The sequence below is a fragment of the Vipera berus genome, assembly GCF_964194415.1.
Source record: "Vipera berus genome assembly, chromosome: 1".
In the NCBI taxonomy this organism is placed as follows: Eukaryota; Metazoa; Chordata; class Lepidosauria; order Squamata; family Viperidae; genus Vipera; species Vipera berus.
The window spans coordinates 217,446,748-217,465,153 of record NC_138202.1 but is presented as its reverse complement, the minus strand read 5'-3'; the positions used below and the strand labels follow the sequence as shown (position 1 = coordinate 217,465,153).

Genomic DNA, 18,406 nt, shown 5'->3' with positions numbered 1-18,406 from the left:
GTACGTCATGTACATATTCTTTACATTATTTACCCAGTGATCATTTTGAGTTCCCTTCAATTCAGTCTCTTTCTAAACTTTTGAATCTATGATATCTGCAGCAAACCATGATGACCTTAAAAGAACGTCTACCCAGTGATGTTTTACTAGAGTTGCCCTGCATCTGATGTCTGATGCAAATTATATCACTTGCATGATGAAACAGTCCCATATTTTTCACCGTTTCCCTGCTAGCTCTGTCAATGCCCATGATTTAAAGAATTTGAAGCAGAAGTTCATTTATTTACTTACAGGGCTTGCCGGGGCGGGGGTGGGGGGGGGACTCCAATTGGATGTCTCTTGAGACATATTCAATTCTCCCATCCATAACTGGAATTAAAACACTACAAAATCAAGTTTAAAAATAAATGATATCTTATAATAAATAATAACATAAAACTGAAAGACATACTCAATTTCTTCTCAAGATTGATAGGTATAGCAAATTGGCCTCCATGGCCTTATGGAACAGATTTTTACTAATTTGTTGAAAGCCAGGAGGGAGGGAACTGTGCAAATGTTGGGGTTAATACTGTTCCATGCAGGGGGTTGGAAACTGCTTCTATGGTCCATGAGGATGGCAGTCCCTGAATGAGGAGACATCTAAAGAGTTCTCCTCCCCCAGGCCCTTTATTGGGTGGGCAGTTGTTATTGGGAGACACTGGTTTTGCAGATGTCTAAGTCAGACCCTGTAACACTTTAAAGGTATCAGCCGGTACCTTGAACTGCACCCAAAAACCAACTGGCAACCAGTGCAACTCTCAGAGTAGGAGTGATACATGGGTGCCATGAGGTGCACCCAAAACAATTTAAGCCGCCACATTTTGGACCACTTGTAACTTCTGAATGCTGAAGGTCCACCCCATTTAGAGTCCTTTGGAGTAGTCCAGTTGAGAGGTAGCCAAGGGGAAAAAAATCCTTTGCCTTCTGGTGCTTTCCAAAGCACCAGAAGGCAGGACAAGAAACAATGGGTGGAAACTAATCAAGGAGAGAAGGAATTAAGGAGAAACTTCCTAACATTGAGAACAACCAGTGGAAAAGCTTGCCTTCAGAAGTTGTGGGTGCTTCATCACTGGAGATTTTAAAGAAAAGATAGGACAGCCTCTTGTCCAAAATGGTATAGGCAACACTCTGCTTGAGCAGGGAGTTGGACTAGAAGACCTCCAAGGTCCCTTTCAGTTCTCTTCTGATTGTTTGATTGAGCAACTTCAGTAGCATTTCCCATTTCCAGCAGGGTTGCAAATACCACACAAGATTTTGTTGTGCAAAAGCATCTTGGCCAAAGCTGCAAGAGCTGTGAATCCGAGAGGACCCCTAAGTTGAGAACCATCTAGTTCGGGGGAATACAGCCCCTTCCAAGGCTAAAAATAGAATCCAGTAGAATCTGACTTTAAATCTATGTTTCTTTGTCTTGCTAAGATTGAGTTTTAGCGTGTTCCTCCTCATCCAGTCTCAGACGACTTTCAGGTACCTAGACAGCCCTGTCACAGCATCTCATACTGAGCCAGGGGTTGAGCTATAGTGTTGGCTGACTTCCAGGTGGGGAAAAAGGGGGAACTGATACATTTCTAAACAGCGGAGACCTGTCTGAGGCAGAGACTGGTGACTGGGTGTCAAGCCCAGGACAGTGGAGTCTCTTCAGAGAAGCCAGATCATTCACATCTGCTCTGGAAGACTTGGGAGTAAGCAACTTGGGAGTAAGCAACAGCAAGCAAGAATGCTGGGAGCCATGAAAAAAAATAACTATGCTCATCCTGTTGAAGGATACTAGGTTTCTCAAATTTCCACTTTCAAAAGCACATTTGAAATATCACAAGTTCAAAAACTAGAGAGGTCTTCCAAATAGCAGAGTTATACCAGTTGGTGAGTGGTCCTTCAGCCAGGATTAAAAATTAAAACTGAATTCAAAGAAAGAAATATAAGGACTTAAAAATAATTAAAATCAAAAGGCTGGCTAAGAAATTAGGAAATTAACTAAGAAAGTTTAAAACCAACTAAAGGGAGGGTTGAATTTGGAATTTGAAGTGTTTTTAATAAATAAATAAATAAATAAATAAATAAATAAATAAATAAATAAATAAATAAATAAATAAATAATATAAATCTCCATGGGAAAGAAGACTGGTTAGATTTTACAGAGACATTACACCAAGGGATGAATAAAACAGACAATGTGACGCTGCTGGATTTAAAAGAGAAAGAATTTTGCTTGAGATTGAGAGTAGCTACAGAACAACCTGAGAAAGAAAGGAAAGAGAGGGTTGCTGAAACCTTTAAAAAATTAGACTGAGAGGAATAAGACATGAATGCAAAAAATAAAATAAAATAATGGACAACTTATACAGATTCAATGCAAGAAATAATAAAAAATAAAAAAATGTACCAAGAAATTTATTTGTGCACTTTGTCAGGAAGAAGACAAGGAACCAGGCCAAACAACAATATCTTAGAATTTCTCCTCATGTTATGCCAACAACATGTCTAGGTGTCTTTTTGTTTGCTTCGTTCCCTGGAGCTAGGCTTGGAAAATGCGTGACTTTTTTTTAGTAATAGAGCTTAATGGTCACTTCTGTTTAACAGTCGTTTGTGTAGAACTTGTGTAGAATTGCCACATACTCCCTTTCCAGCTCCATTAGTGAAGGTATCTTTTTTTTTACTAGCTCAAAACATGCATCCATATCCACATCCCTGAACAGAATTTAGTTTTGAGTAATTTTAAGGACATGGCTAGGGCAACCTCAGAGCCAACTTAAAAAGTGATTTGTATAAGACCTTTCATAAATAAATCACCTTAATTGATGCTGAGATGGAGTCACATTTTCCTGTCTCCCCTGAACTCTTATTTTCAATATCAACATGCATGTTTCCTGAGGGGATTCTTATTTGCTTATTTGCTCTGGTTGAAAACTTCAAGGGATGATATTTGCAGTAGGAAACACGTGGGTTAGCCAAAAAAAGGTCTTTGTAGCATTTCTTAATTGATTGCACTTTTAATGGTGGGTTTGCCTGGAGGCATCCAGGACCTCACAAGCAAAATAACTGTGCATTTAGTAATTTCTTGAGCAATTTTTTGTCTTCCGGTTCCTATTCATGACAAGCAGTGATGTGTCTGGAGGGCATAAATAAGGTTCATTTATTGTTTTTGTTTAAAAAGATTGCTTTTGGTTACAGTTCACTGCCTCTGTGACTTGCACTGGTCATCTCTCTCTCTCTCTCTCTCTCTCTCTCTCTCTCTCTCTCTCTCTCTCTCTCTCTCTCTCTCTCTCTCTCTCTCTCTCTCTCTCTCTCTCTCTCTCTCTCTCTCCTTCCCTCCCTCCCTCCCTCCCTCCCTCTCTCTCTGTATGTGTTCAAATAACTATTCTGGAGTTGGGTCTCCTATTCAGCAAACCATATCCTGTACTAATTTGTCTCTGAATCAATGCACTCAAGTAGGAGAAGTATTGCAGTACATGAAAATGGAATCTATCAAATGGCCTTTGTACACACCTCTTAAAATCAGAACAATTAGCAGAAATAAAATTTTGGAGTTCTGCCTGTAGCATTTAAGACGTCATCATCACTTGTTTTCTTAGTGTGTCGTCTTGCAGTGTACTTAATTCATTAATTTTGCTGCTGTGATTCAAACACAGACATTCAAAACTTTTTAATATAATAAAATTAGCAATAAAAGAAGTAAAAAGTAAAATCAATAATATTTGAAATTTGCTGTCAAAACCAGCTGAAGTGTTAGAAGAATCATGAATGGAAATAATAGCTTTAAGCAGCTGCCTGAATAAAGCTCATATTAACAGTTTTCTCACCTCTGCCACTGAAGCCCCAGTAATAGAAGAGTTTTCTTGTGAAAGTCTTCCAATTTCTCTTCAATTTTTTTCTTTGTTTTTTTTCCTTCCTTCTCCTTTTTGGGTGCAAACAGCTCGACTTTTTTCTCCAATCCAAAAAGCTTCATTTTGACGGTTTGCCTCCATTCTTAAGAAGACCTATTAATTTTTTAGGGCAAAATTAAGTACTGTAGTGGGAAAAGCTCAAGAGTATTTTTACATTGTGCATGGGGCATACCAGATGCTCACACAAATCACATGCCCTTTTTAGTCAATTTCTTGCTGTTTCTATTAAGACTTATAGCCTAAATGACCTTGGTTGATCTTGAAAAAGCTAAGCAGATTTGGACAAGATCAAGAAATCTTAGAACTGCAGACTAAACTGGCAAATTTAAAAACATCCTCAGAGGCAGTAGTAGTTGCAGATTTTTAAGGGAAAATAGTGACTTGGTCCCGGGTAGGCAACCTCAGCTCTTTTATGACTCATGGACTTCAACTCCCAGCATAGCTGACTCAGGAATTCTGGGAGTTGAAGTCCATGAATCATAAAAGCTGAGGTTGGCTACCCGATTCATATAATAGCAACTTTACATACCAGTAGGTCATGTTACTTGTTCTTGTTAACCACAACAATAACAACTATTTCTGTATCATTTTTCTATCTAATTGTGGGTCCACAGAGACCTTAACATCTGTAAAATTGAAACGTAATGGCAATAAAGCAATAATGATGATTTAACAATACAAATAATTTAGATTGCAATATAACATAGCAGAGAATTATATGATCAAAATGCCTACGGTATTGATAAGTTATACATGTTCTCTGACTTTAAAGATCATAATTTTAAATTTAATCTGTGAAGAAATTGATAATCAGGATAAATGCAATATGAATTATTGTACCTAGTGCTAAATTTGAATCATGCATCTATGTTTTGGATCAACTGTTTTATCAAATTTAAGCTTATATATAACACAATAAAAATATCTACTCTAAAAGATACATAAACAGTAGCTGATAAACTAGATTAAAAAAATAATCTGAGGTAGCAGCCAAAACTGAAAGAGTCAGTTAAATTGAAGCCACTAAAGCAATGATATTTGTCACACAGGGGAAAAAATGGTGTGGCTTATTTCTGTGCATTTTGCACAATGTTCAACTTTTCAGAGCATGAAGATATATCTATTACTATCTATTAGACAAATAGATACAGAGGCTATAGACAAATCTCTGATAGATGTACAGAAGTGGACAATCTTACTAGTATGATTCCTCATGGCATGTTAAATATCTAAAATTAATTGAAGTTGCACATCCAAAAATATTATTGCACATATGAAATAGTATTCATCCATTCTTGGAATATAATAATTAAAAATATAATGATTCTCCCTAATCCAGGATCTGTTTCTTTTCAGTGGGCATTTTAAGAAGAGTCATAAAGTAGGATTGTTTCTATTTACAAATGGAAGACTGTTCATTAATCCTTTTTCATTAGTCTAAACAAGCACACAACAATGAAGCAGAAAGTGGGAAAGGATAAGTTTATGATGTGGTATAAAGTAATTCTTTCCTACTTTCTCCCAAATTCTGGAGCCCTCTAAGTTGCAAACAGTTTTGTTTGAGTAGAGTGATGTTATGCAAGGGCATCAGTTGCTTGCTATGTTTTCTTTACATAAAGGAACTATTACTCACAGGTGTGCTGCCTCTGATCCTGGAGGTTCCATTTAGCTAGTTAGTTAATTACACAATGTGTCCATAGAATGGACCTTTTAAGATTTTGCTTATTGCCACATTCTAGCACAATCATTTCATCTGTTTTTAAAAAATGTATTTTATTATAATGCAAAAAGAAAAAAGCCCACAAAAGCATATTTCTCTTAGGTGCTAGTCTTACATACATACTCATATCATATTGCACAGTTGAATTGGTAATACTTAAGTCACTTTACTTAAGAGGGGAAGACAATAGGAAATTAAATATATCAGTGGATAAATGCAGTCTGAGTGCCATGGTGGCCTAGAGGTGGAGTTCTCGCCTCACAATCTGAAGGTTGTCAGTTCGATCTTAGGTAGCAGCATATATTTCTCTCTTTCTGGTCTCAGTGAGTAGTTGTCTGCTGCAAACTCCACGTAGGCAGCAGGAAGGGCACCTGGCTAGTAAACTCAGTTCCAATCAGTCACCCCACCTCACCCTGAAGCAAGTGATTTCAGGGTCGTTAACTCCCCCCCAATAAATGCAAATTTTGAATAGTTCTCCAAATGACAAGTTTGTTCACATGTGTGGAGAGATGAATCCTTCACACTATTGTGCAATTGCCTTTCCAATACTGAACTATCTGGTTTTTAGATCATAAGATCCTAGTTTTAATGTCTTCTATTGTTGTCAGGGCTGCCTCTGATCAATTCCTAGGAAGGAAAACCCCTTGACCATAAATTCAGAGAAAAACTGCTTTTACTAAGAACAAACTGAAAGCAGCAAAAGTCAGGCAAAGTCTGAAGCAAACACGTGTGAAAAAAGACAAATTGAAAATTACCCCAGAGCCCACCCTCACGTAGTCAGGAAGACAAAGTCCAATCATTGGCCAGGATGATGTTTTGGGAACGTCTCTGGTCCAGGTGCTCAGGGCCACCCTCGTGCATGCCGTTCCCAAGACGACTGGCTTTGAAGATGTTAAACAACCCAAACTGGCCTCTCTGAATCCAAGCCTCCCCATCAGTTCTCAGCAATTCCACTCTCAAATCACCTGCACATTTCCCCTCCCAAATGCCCATTGCTCCCTCCCTTCCCGTTTCCATGGCAGCTGGCAGCAGGCTTGAAGGAAAGCGATGATGGCCAGGCCGACAATTGTTTTCCTGCTCATTTCAGAAGAGCATAAGCACCAAGATCCTTACAGTGCATGGCAGTATCACAAGAACACAATATTTTCTGCAAAACTCAGCAGGGCAGTGAAATAATAAAAGAGCCTGGAGACAGGTGGAGTACATCTAAAAGTAAAAGACTTATTTGGGTCTTTGGCCCTCCCTTGAAAGGTCACAGCACCAAGAGGAACCATATGCCTCAGATGTGGTCTGGCAGAATTGGCCAAATAAAATTAACCGATTACTCAACCTTTGGTCAGGGTTGATATGGACTGGTCTTGAACTGAAGACCTTGAGGTGAAAGGCCTTTATCAATCAGACTACAAATATTGATTTCTAGCCATCTCCTGGTCTCAGCCATATGACAGAGATAAATGGGAGCACCTTCTGGTTGGTTTGGCTTCGGTGACCTCTGATTTAACAACAATGCACATGGAAAATCTTTTTATTTCGTTTGCTTACAAGATGAGGCTATTTGTCTTGCCCTGTGCTACGTCCAGATGCTTGTGTATAAATGGGCATGACATACCATTCACATTTATTTACTGAATTGCTTAAAAATGTCATTCCAGTACAAATTGGCTGTATAATAATTTTAGAAAGCCTCTGCTCAATATGGAAAATGGGTCTGCAGTTATTTGGAAGCATTTTTATTCTGCATGCAAGTTTGCAAAATAACAGTCCAAATGTGGGGAAAAACATTGTACCTTTATAGGAATTTTGTAAATGTACAGCATAGCCTTTTAAGGGTTCTTTTAGGTCAGACATGTCAAACTTCTGACGTCACGTGATGTTGCGCAACGTATAGGGACGGTTTTGCCCTTGCCGGCAATGGGGGGGGTGCGGCTTCTGGATGATGCGTTGGGCCTGCGGGCCGGCAGTTGGACACCCCTGTTTTAGGTGAACATTTTATAGATCTATCCATTTGTTCTCATTAATTAAAAAAATCCACTAGGTTCTTTGTGACATCATCTGACTGCCAGCCAGTCAGCTTTATTCACAGCCTGTCCTCTGTACAAATTTGCTTTTAAAATCTCTCAGCTTGTATAATAGGTGAAATACCTGGAGTTAAACATAGAATCTATTTATCATGGAAATTATTTTAAATTGCTCCTGAACTCAAATTCTGTTTAGTATTTTTAGATTTTTGGCTGCAGTTGGATGTGTTTAAGAAGAGTGTGTAAAAAATTCAAACAAGTTAGTATCAAATCCAAGTAGTAAAAGAACGTGGAGCAGCTGTATGTTGGCTATCTGCCAAAATCTAATAAGGGTTAATTCTCAAATTATCTACGTCATAAACATCTAAAAAGTGTGATCAAACTTGTAGCTGTTTTGTAATATCAATTTCTTTCCTTTTCCTCCCATTCTCATTATCCATTGATCTGCCTGGCTAGCCATTTAAGAGACATGGTGTTTCCACCTGAATTTTATTTAAAATCTAAATGAAAGAAATAAGATAGGTATTAAGTACATTTTTTTAAAAAAAATCTGGTGTCTGTGTATAGTTTTTGCTTGTGTCAGAGCTACCATTCATTTTGTTAAAGCCATTCCAAACAGACTGAAGCACATTGTATGAACTATTTGATTTATCTTACCTCGTCGTTGTTACTGTTTATTTCATCAGGTTTCTCTGGAAACTGTGTTGGCTGTGGCAAGAAAGGATTCTGCTACTTTACTGAGTTTTCTAATCATATCAATCTAAAGCTCACCTCTCAGCCCAAGAAACAGAAACACTTAAAGTATTATCTGGTCAGGAATGCACAGGGCACACTTACCAAAGGCTCTGCAATCTGCTGGAAAGGGGCAGGTGAGATAATGTAGCTGTCCTTTTAAAAGGTCTGGAATATTTCTGGAAAGTTTAGAAGTTATTGACACAGAACTCCTTAAAAATAAATCTAAGATGCCAAAGATCACATTTTGTTAAAAGCCCAATAAAACATTTAAAAAGTGTGAGTATCTACTATAAAGTCTCACATTTAAAAGTCCCTTAATAGATAGTGGGGAAGGCATAAACACCTATAGATTCCCAGTATGCCTTCAATATAAGTCTGAACCACAATGTATGAGCATATGGTGCATCCAGTCTTCTGCCATTCCTGGACGATTGGGCAAAATATTTATTGATATGAAGACAAATTATATGAAATAACATTTCTTCAGGAATGAATAGTATAGATCCTTCTTTGAAGTAATAATGTAGGCATGTCTGCCTATGTTAACATGTAAAATTCAATTTTTGTAGAAAAGATTTGCAAAAACAGTGAACAGTTCTCACTGGATAACAAGCATCTTGGTTTTTTTTAGAATTCAGAAACCGACAATCCTCCAACAATTCTTCCCATACATTGTTTCAGCCTCCAGAGAATACAGGTTCTTCGGCAACTGTTATGAATGAACCATTTCTAACAGCACATCCGGTAGGTCAAGCTGGAATTCATCAAGCAAGTAAGTATTAAATTTTCTCTCAAATGTTCCGATCTGCATTTTCCCTTACTTGGTATGTCAAATCATCTTGGATGGATTGAAACAATAGCATGCATTAGCATTTTGTATGACCCTAAATTGCTTAGGGCAATACATGAACCTTGCCTATTATTTATCACCACTGATTGAATAAATCTGATACTGAAGTAATCCATTTTGGCAGCTTTGCAAAATAGATTAAATCATAAACTAATCAAACTGGCTGGATTTGCACTTTAGGGAAGGGCAAAAATGAATAAATAAAACTAATAAAGGTTAACCAAGGCTAGTGTGCTATCCATATGCAGCTGATGTCAGCGCTGCTAACATTGGATGTTCTTGCTTTGACAACATATGGAGATGCAGCCATTTTCTTTCTTATGTTTTACTCTTAGAATTAGAGTTAGCGTTAGATGATACTGGGGGGGGGAGGAATGTGCATGGGAGTTAGTTAGACATAACAATATTGTAACAGTGTGAGAACCAAGGTTTTTTGAAATAAGAGATGATAAGAAATGGCGGGTTGGAGAACTGGAGGGAAAGCCTGCATTTCAAACTAATTGGAGAATGTGATTTATGACTGTTAATTAGAGGAGGGAATTGTGCTTGACAAAATCTTGGCTATTGCATTCTTTGATTTGAAGAATGATAATGGTGGTCGAGTATCAACTCTATAATTTCATAGCTGGGAAAGCCAGCTGGGTGATTTTGAGCCAAACCCACCTCACAGAAGTGGTGGTTGTGGGGGAAGTAGGAGGGGGAAGGAGCATTGTGTGTTTTACCACCTTGAGTTATTTGTAAAGACAATAAAGGTGAAAAATAATTAAATAAATTTTAAAATAAGCCCCATAGGTTCCACCAGTGCTAAGGTTCTCTGGGTCTGCACTGTGAATTGCCAATCACAGGACTGCTAGCTAAGAATTCTGGAAATGACAGTCCCAGGTTGCCAGATTGGAATAGGTGTTATCAAATTTACATGGCACAGGTTGATAAAGACCACTTGGTTACTGGCCTGACAATGGGAATAATTATGGCGAGAACACTGTAAGCCTTCCCACTGCATTTATTTTGACTGATGGCACCTTTTCAGGATAGCTACCGTACTTCACTTCTTAAAATAACATTTTAAGTATTTATTCAGTCTTCAGAAAAGGCTTCCTGTCCTAATAAGAGGTGCTTTCTTAGGTGACTGAACTAATCCTTGTCCATTCAGAGGAAAGCCTCGTAAAATTCAATGTGACCTTTTCACAAAATGATTAAACAGGAGTGCAAGCCAAACTTTGATTGTGCTTTTAGCTAATCCATTCACTAAAGTATGATATTTAGACTTCATTGCACCAATTGTGATAAAGTTTAGAGAGTGGATTAAATAAAACTTCACTTTTCCTGTTTTGTAGGGTTTTTTTTACAAATGTGAGAAAGTGTACACTTCTTTATTTATCGAAAGTGTATAATAAAGTGTATGATATTAAAATACAAAATAGTCTGCATTAATGTTCGGTACTAAATGCAATAAAAACAGCATATAACAAAAGTGGAAACATCTGTGAGAATAAATTGGTTGCTTAGTGAATGATTAACATTGGACAGAGAATGAACAAGAATGTAGGATGTTCTCTTTGTTGTTTAATGTATTTTCTAATAAAAAGTGGTCTTGTTAAAAGTTTATTGACTGGGTCTGTGAATGTTTATGTACCTTTGTGAGCAAATGCTGCATACGTTGCTTGAGAAACCTAATGATTTTCAATGTAATAAAATTGTATAATGCTGGAAGGAGTATGAATCTGAATCTGAGTAAACATAAAAATTAGTTAAATGCAGCATGAATGGATTATTAAGTAGATGTATTTTAAAACAAAAGCAAGGACTAAGGAGTGAGGCTTGGATTGAATTCAAAAATGAACCACTAACATGGAAGAAATACATTGGTGATAGAATGAACAAGGATGGAAAAAGAAAATAAATATGGTGGAAGATGAAGAGGCTGAGGGGAAAAGAGAATATGGAAAAAAAATGAATCATCCCTCATAAAAGAGAGATTATTAAAGAACAAGAGACAATATTTGAATCATGTACCAGACTGATGGAAACTAAAACATTTTTTGCAGCTATAGAAATATAGAAATATAGTCAGGTATGATGAATGGTGCAATATATATTTAGCTACATTTCTCTTCCCTTTCTCTTATTTCACAATTTTAATTCTGTGATTTAGTGTTTCTTACAGCTGTGATTTGTATAATGTTTTTATCCTGAAAGGGAATGTGGTACTTCTGTAAGTAATTATAATGAAAACAAAAAGTCAAGTTAGATGATTAAAGATGGCTAAAATTAACCAAACTGATACTACTCTTACAAAATAATTCCCCATCTGTGACTGTGTCCATTTTTTAAAACTTTTTAACAGTTTTATTGTAATTTATTTGATTGTTGTGAGCCTCCCAGAGTTGTTTGGAGTCAGTTGGCATACAGGTTTAATAAAATCTTATTATTATTAACTAGCAGATTATTATTGCTAATAAGAAGGAAGATCTTATCTTTTGCTACTCTTCCGAGTTGGCTGGAGCAATGAACATTTCTAAAAGCTCTAAAATATGAAGGAGAAAGTGCCATATGTTATTTATTTATTTATTTTATTACATTTATATACCACCCTTTCCCGAAGGACTCAGGGCGGTTTACAGGGTGATTAAAAAACAAAGATACATAAGTTAAAAGACTTAGCTGTGTACCCAAGTTCTTTAGCTATATGGGCATATAATAGTGGTTCCCTCAGCCAACTCACGTTTCTTAGATGCCTGTAGTTTATAATCTGGAACTCTGAATGTCTGTTTAACAGATATAACTCTAGTGAATTTAGTGCAAATGCACCATTGCATATTTAAAAAGGAATGTTAAACACACGAGCCATCCATTCAGTTGTATAACTAGATGGGGGTCTATGACAACTCACCGTGGCCAATCCACCAAGGCCAACTCGCCATGGGACAATTCAGTGCGGGATTAGTTCTTTTTATTATTCATCAAAGCATTACAAAAGCTGGTAGACACAGGAATGATTTCCTTTGACACAAGAGATACAATAACTTTGACGAAAATGTGGGCATCAAAAATAAAGGGAACTAAGTGAATCCCGTGGCAAGTTGGCTGCAGTGACTTGGCAGCAGCGAGTTCTCTCATTCTGACTTGAGGTATGAAAAAGCACTAAATGGCTGACTGTTTTCTTTCCTTCACATTGACGCAGCTCCTGACCATCTCCCATCAGCCACTTGCCATCCAGTCTACAACGGGAAAGACTCTTCCTATCAACTTTCGCTAAAAAGCAATTTACCTTCCATGACAAAACCATCAGCATTAGGTATTTTATTTTGTTCGTGCAATAATATGCTTACTCCAGGCACTGGAATTGTGTTCCGGCTAAACCAAGTGTGGACTTGCATCCACACAGTGGAATTTACCCCTTGCTATTGGAAGAAGAGGAAAAGCTATTTCTTCATCAAGGTCTTTTTCACCAGGAGACAAATATCTTTGGACTTAGTATGTCAATACTGTATATAAAAATGATTCTGCTAGCCATCTTTTTTCAAGCACAGTTCAATGAGAGCTTGCTTTTAAGACCCTATATAAATTCCTGCCCTTTTAGCCTTCTTTACGGCTGTGAAGACCTGGCTCTTTTCCCAAGCATTGGGCTAGGATGGGGGTTGAGCTGTGAGGATGCTTGGTCCAATGCTGGAGAAAATGGTGCCTTTGTTTTTAACTATATTTTAAGCTGCCTAGAGTCATTGTATGAGATAGGCAGCCATATAGGTCTTGCAAATAAATGAATGAATTAATGAAAAATTGCTGTATACTGTAAAACAACAACAATAGGCAATGTAAGGTCAGTATATTCAAATGTTAAATGCAAATATCAAAACTGCTCATCCTATATTCATGTTGGCAGTAGGATTTGCCAAGGAATTAATATCATGTAACGAAGAAGTTTCTAAAAACTGACCACTGAACTGTAAAACTATTTCTCACTGCCTTTGATTTTTTTTCCCTTTGGGGAGGTGGTAGGGAGGAAGCTGGTTCACTCCTAATTCTAGTCTACACTCCTGGGATTTCCTGTCTTTAAAATCCAGCAGTTCCAACTAAAAAAAGTCCTAGGCAGATTAGGACAATACACAGCAGGGCCATTTTTACCAGAAAGCTCTATTTCATTTCCTTGCCTGCTCACCGTAGGTGCAAACAAAACTTTTGTTTACTTGAAAACTTGTCTCAGATCATTTAATCGTGAGTAAAAGGTTTTATGGAAACTTGTTACTTCTAAACCAGGGGTAGGCAACCTTGGCTCTTTTATGACTCGTGGACTTCAACTCCCAGAATTCCTGAGCCAGCCATGCTGAGGGGAAAGGGAGAGGTTTTCAAGCTGAGCCATGCTGGCTCAGGAATTCTGGGAGCTGAAGTCCACAAGTCATAAAAGAGCCAAGGTTGCCTACCCCTGTTCTAAACTATCACCTGAACTTTTCTGGCTTTTCTCTGTGAATTAGCTAGAAGGCAAATGAATTTGATAAATTGCAATATAAGAAGTGTATGCTGCCCTCATGAGGAAACATTGTGAAATAAACAAAAGGGATTTCTTTTGTTTATGCGGGGAACAAAACAACAGGGAAAATCTATGCTTGTGATGGAAGGTGTAATCTTCTGCTTTCTTCCCATTTAAGTCGGAGGCTGGCAAATTAAATGACCCACCCAGCATCCTATTTGTTGCCTGAAGGCTCATTGAATGGATAGATCAAAATTTTTGGAAACCTGCTGCCACTGCAAACTTTGGGCTGAAAATTTAAGCCTCCTGATGTCATGATCTGACTGGCTTTGATCCTTGTGAGTCTCAGGCAGGGACAACCCAAAATGATACTTATAAGCCCAAAAGTGATTACTTAAGAAGTTCTAGGTTGAGCAGGATGTGCTTAAGCATTTAAAAAAATAGTTCTGGAAAGGCTGCAAATTTAAATGGCATGTAGTCACTGAAATTATTTGCAAAATTAAAAAGCATGGCTACACAAAATCTTCTCAGCTCTCCTTTGTTTGGATTGGTGCTTGCAAAGCAGACATCAAAAGAGAAACAGCTAGACTGCCCTCTTGATGGTCAATAAGGCATTGTTACTGTCATAACATAGTTCTGAAATAATAGCACCCCTACGGTATTATTATCAGTCCAAAGGCATTGTGCAGATGCTTTTCTATTAAGAAGAAATAGAATAAAGTGAGAAAACAAAGACTGATTAGAGATTGAAAGTGATGTCTTTTGGACTCCAATTAACATTACAGAAATAAATCTGGACAATTAAACCTCACTGAAAGCATCCTTTTACACAGCCTGAGGTAGAAATGGACTCTTATGTATGAAGGAGGATAGATTTAAGAAGTATTATAACTGCTATTATTTGGTTATTTATTATGGCACTTCTTTACTGCTGAAACTACATAGACTCCATATCATAAAACCATACCATAAAACCATGTCTCCATACCTATAACAAAAAAACCTCCTATTAAAAATAGTATGATACAATCACTGCGCAAAATTTTAACATCTTACCTAGTATATGTTCATCAATAGTCTTTTCTCTCTATTATTTAAACTGTTTAAAATTGCTTGAAAGTCTCTTGAATTGATGTTGATTTTGTCTTTAATATGCCATTGTTTTTTATACACTCTCATGCTTGTTGCGAAGGAGTTCAGAAGTTTTTAAGGTATGACATGCAAATGTTCAGGTATGTGCTTTCACCAAGGAAACAAAAAAAAGTAGGTCTGGTTTTCTTATTGTTATCTAGGCACTTTAACAAACCCAGGACCTCCAAAAAAACGCCACAAAGGATGGTCACCAGAGTCTCCTTCCTCCAACGAAGCCTGGAATTTGCAGCCCAACTCACAAATCCCAACTAGAAATAAAAATGGTAATCAAAGATACGAATATATATATATATATATATATATATATATATATATATATATATATATATATATATATATATATATATATATATATATATATATATATATATATATATATATTAGGTTTAAGATTCCACTGCATACATTCTTATTGGATACCTGTTTGAAAGTTAGCAAATTGTTCTGTATAACTTCTTTACAAACCCTTACTTATATAATAAGCTGTGTCTACTATATAGTCTCTGCAGATGAATAAAGATATGTGTTGAGTTGAAGTTCACTGAATTCACTCTGCAGTCCTTGACAGAAAAATGCATTGTATATCTGTTGCTTCTTAAAGCTGAGCAAATGTCAGACTTTATTACAGGTAGTCCTCAACTTACAACAGGGGTCTTCAAACTTGGCCCTTTTATTGCCTGGCTGAGGAATTCTGGGAGTTGAAATCCACAAGTTATAAAAGGGCCAGGTTTGAAGACCTCTGACTTACAATCATTCGTTTAGTGACCATTCAAAGTTACAAAGGCAGTTTTTTAAAAAATCGACTTTTGACTGTTGCGATGTCCCCCGTAGTCATGTGATCATGATCTGGGCACTTGACAACCAGCAGTCACATGATCGCCAATTGCAGCCTTTCCAGCCAGCTTCCAACAGGCAGTGCCAATAGGAAAGGCAGCAGAAAAAGTTGCAAGCCACGGCCACACGACCAGATCACTTAACAATAAATTTTCTTATCCCAGTGGTGGCTACAAGTCGAGGACCACCTGTAAATGATACCTCAGGTGATTATCAGGCTATCCATGGCATTATATGTGATTTTTTTTTTAAAAAACAAGTTATTAAGAAATTCTTATTAATTAATGAAATAATATAATCATAATTAAAATGCATCAACTTTGCCTGCTCCTTGTGGTCGTTTCTAATCTTCTGTTGGGATAGAGACTGACGATGAATTAATGCTTGTTAGGAGATCACAGAGTTGGGACTGAACGTTGCATAGAAGCCACGTGGAATTAGTTGACTGAGATTTAAGAACAGGAAGAATGTAGTGGAGACAGGAGAGAAGGAGGAAGAAGGTAGATTGCTAGCATCAAAGATGGTGACAAAAGCCTTAATTCTGTATCCTCAATATGTGTGGGAAGTGCATATTCCCAAATGATTCTAGTGCATGAATTCTGGAAAGATTAAAATACTTTATCTTTCCTCTTCTTGCTGGTTTGCTTTGGGGTTTTTTTTTGCCTATTCTTTTAAATCAAAGTTTAAACTGATTTTCAGATGGAGGAGGAGGGCTCTCCTGTTTACCTCATGCTACTTTGGTAGGACCAGCATCTTCTCCAATAGTGGCTTCTGGGGAGCCAGTTTCAGTTCCTGAAAATTTGCTCAAAATATATAAAGCAAAACCCGTCATATTAAAAGGTAAAACAATTATATGAAAAGACCAATGCAATATCTGTTGTTGTTTTTTTTTAAAAAAAAAACAACTTGTAACATATTCATGCCTCTTTATATCGCACACTTGGGATCCACTATGTTATGTTTTGCTTCAACAGGGCATGGGAACTTCCCTTACCTTTGTGGGAACCTTAATGATGTCATAGTGAGCCCTCTTTTGTGTACATGTTATAAGAATGCACAGTCTCTGTCTAGGTCTTATGAACAATATGAAGCCTCCACTGTACAGCCAATTTCAGAGGAAATGCAGCTCTTGTTAACAGTGTACTACCTTGTTCAGCTTGGTGAGTTTATTCAATCAACATATTTCAGACATTCTTAGAATTGTCAGTTCAAATTGTTAATGAAAAAGTGATTGGCATAGAAACCTTTTTTTATTATTTGAATGGGGTGCACATGTAATGAGTAGCCCCAATAAATGTGACAGCTACCTTGTGCATGTACAATGATTGAATCCTTATCATTTCCTTTGATTTCCTGTCTACTGCATATCTAATATTTTGGTTTAAAGTGTTGTGAAAAAGTAATTTATGGACTCTAATCTCACATTGCAAAAAATTAGTAGGATTTCCTTACTTAAGAGAAGAAAATTCTGGGAAAATATGACAATGGAGATAATCATCCAGATTATGGTTGTCCCCAGTGGTGGGATTCAGCTGGTTCGCACCACTTCGGCAGAACCGGTAGCTAATTTTTTGTTGCCCAAGCCCAGAATGGACTTCTGGAAGTGGCATCCACAGAGAGAACTGGTTGTTCACCGATTTGAATCTCACCACTAATTGTCCCATAGGTGCTTTTTCCAAAAGGCAACTGGACTTTCTTGGTTTTTTACTTTGAAAACATTTAGCTTCTCACTCAAGAAGCTTCTTCAGTCTGGGAGAATGTGAGAAAAACTAACTCAAATTATTTCATCAGCTTGAAGGACCATTTACATAGTTCACGTGTTAATAGTGAACTAATTTGTACACAAATAAGTGTGCTTCATTTATTGTGTATTATGTAATAAATATCATTTCATGGTAAGGGTAAAATAATCTTTTTATGCCAATAGTGCCTAATGTGAGTCTTGAAATAACTGCTCCCATAACTTCTGGAGATAAACAAGAAGTGTTCTCTCTAATGGTAAATGTTCAAATTAAAAATGCAGTGATGCATTTATACTGCACATAAATTTATTTTTTATGACATTAGCCTTTTGCATGAGCATTTTTTTCTTTTACAATATTTGTGTGTCTCATTAATTCATCTATGTTGGATGTAATTATAAGACTGTCGGTATTTTGATCATATGTAAAAACTGTAGCAATCTGCTGTTTGGAATGAGTTTAGTGTAACCATGATACCAGAAGAGAAGTGAGTAGCTTGGAATAGCAGATCAATCACTCCTGTTCATCATCATCTTTTTTTGTTTTGTTTTGTTGCTTTTCTGATGTTTCCCTAGCTTCAGACCAGGTTCCTTTGATTGAGGATTTGGAACAGATCTTCATGCGTTCATGGCGGGAGATGTACCTCTCTGAAATCCGCCAGTATCAGCAGGCCATTCCCCAAGTTTTTCCTCACATTCCAAGCCCCATTGCCCCAGTCACCTCAGCTCAGCTCCCATGGCTAGCAGGCCTGGCAGCCAGCTCCTGCAATGACAGCGTCCACATCATTGAGTGCAGCTATTCGTTAGCTGAAGGGCTTTCAGAAATGTTCAAGATGCTCCTCGAAGGAAAGCTGGCAAAGACTAACTATGTGGTGATCATCTGTACTTGTAGAAACAGAGCCCTAGACTCTTGCATTGTGGTCACAGGTGAGCAAGTATGAAACATGCTGGCGTTTTGTCTGTGT

At 37.3% G+C, this 18,406-nt stretch overlaps 1 protein-coding gene across 1 annotated transcript in view; it reads left to right on the top strand.

Annotated features, from left to right (window-relative positions):
* The window catches only part of GREB1 (growth regulating estrogen receptor binding 1), a gene marked incomplete at both ends in the record, with an annotated part of 84,320 nt that overhangs the window by 30,028 nt on the left and 35,886 nt on the right, over window positions 1–18,406 (top strand). Inside the window, 7 exons of the mRNA XM_081314959.1 lie at window positions 8,348–8,530; window positions 9,028–9,168; window positions 12,431–12,544; window positions 15,007–15,129; window positions 16,400–16,540; window positions 16,675–16,860; window positions 18,018–18,368. Coding sequence (XP_081171085.1) covers window positions 8,348–8,530; window positions 9,028–9,168; window positions 12,431–12,544; window positions 15,007–15,129; window positions 16,400–16,540; window positions 16,675–16,860; window positions 18,018–18,368 — 1,239 coding nt within the window. The remainder of the gene's footprint in view (window positions 1–8,347; window positions 8,531–9,027; window positions 9,169–12,430; window positions 12,545–15,006; window positions 15,130–16,399; window positions 16,541–16,674; window positions 16,861–18,017; window positions 18,369–18,406) is intronic.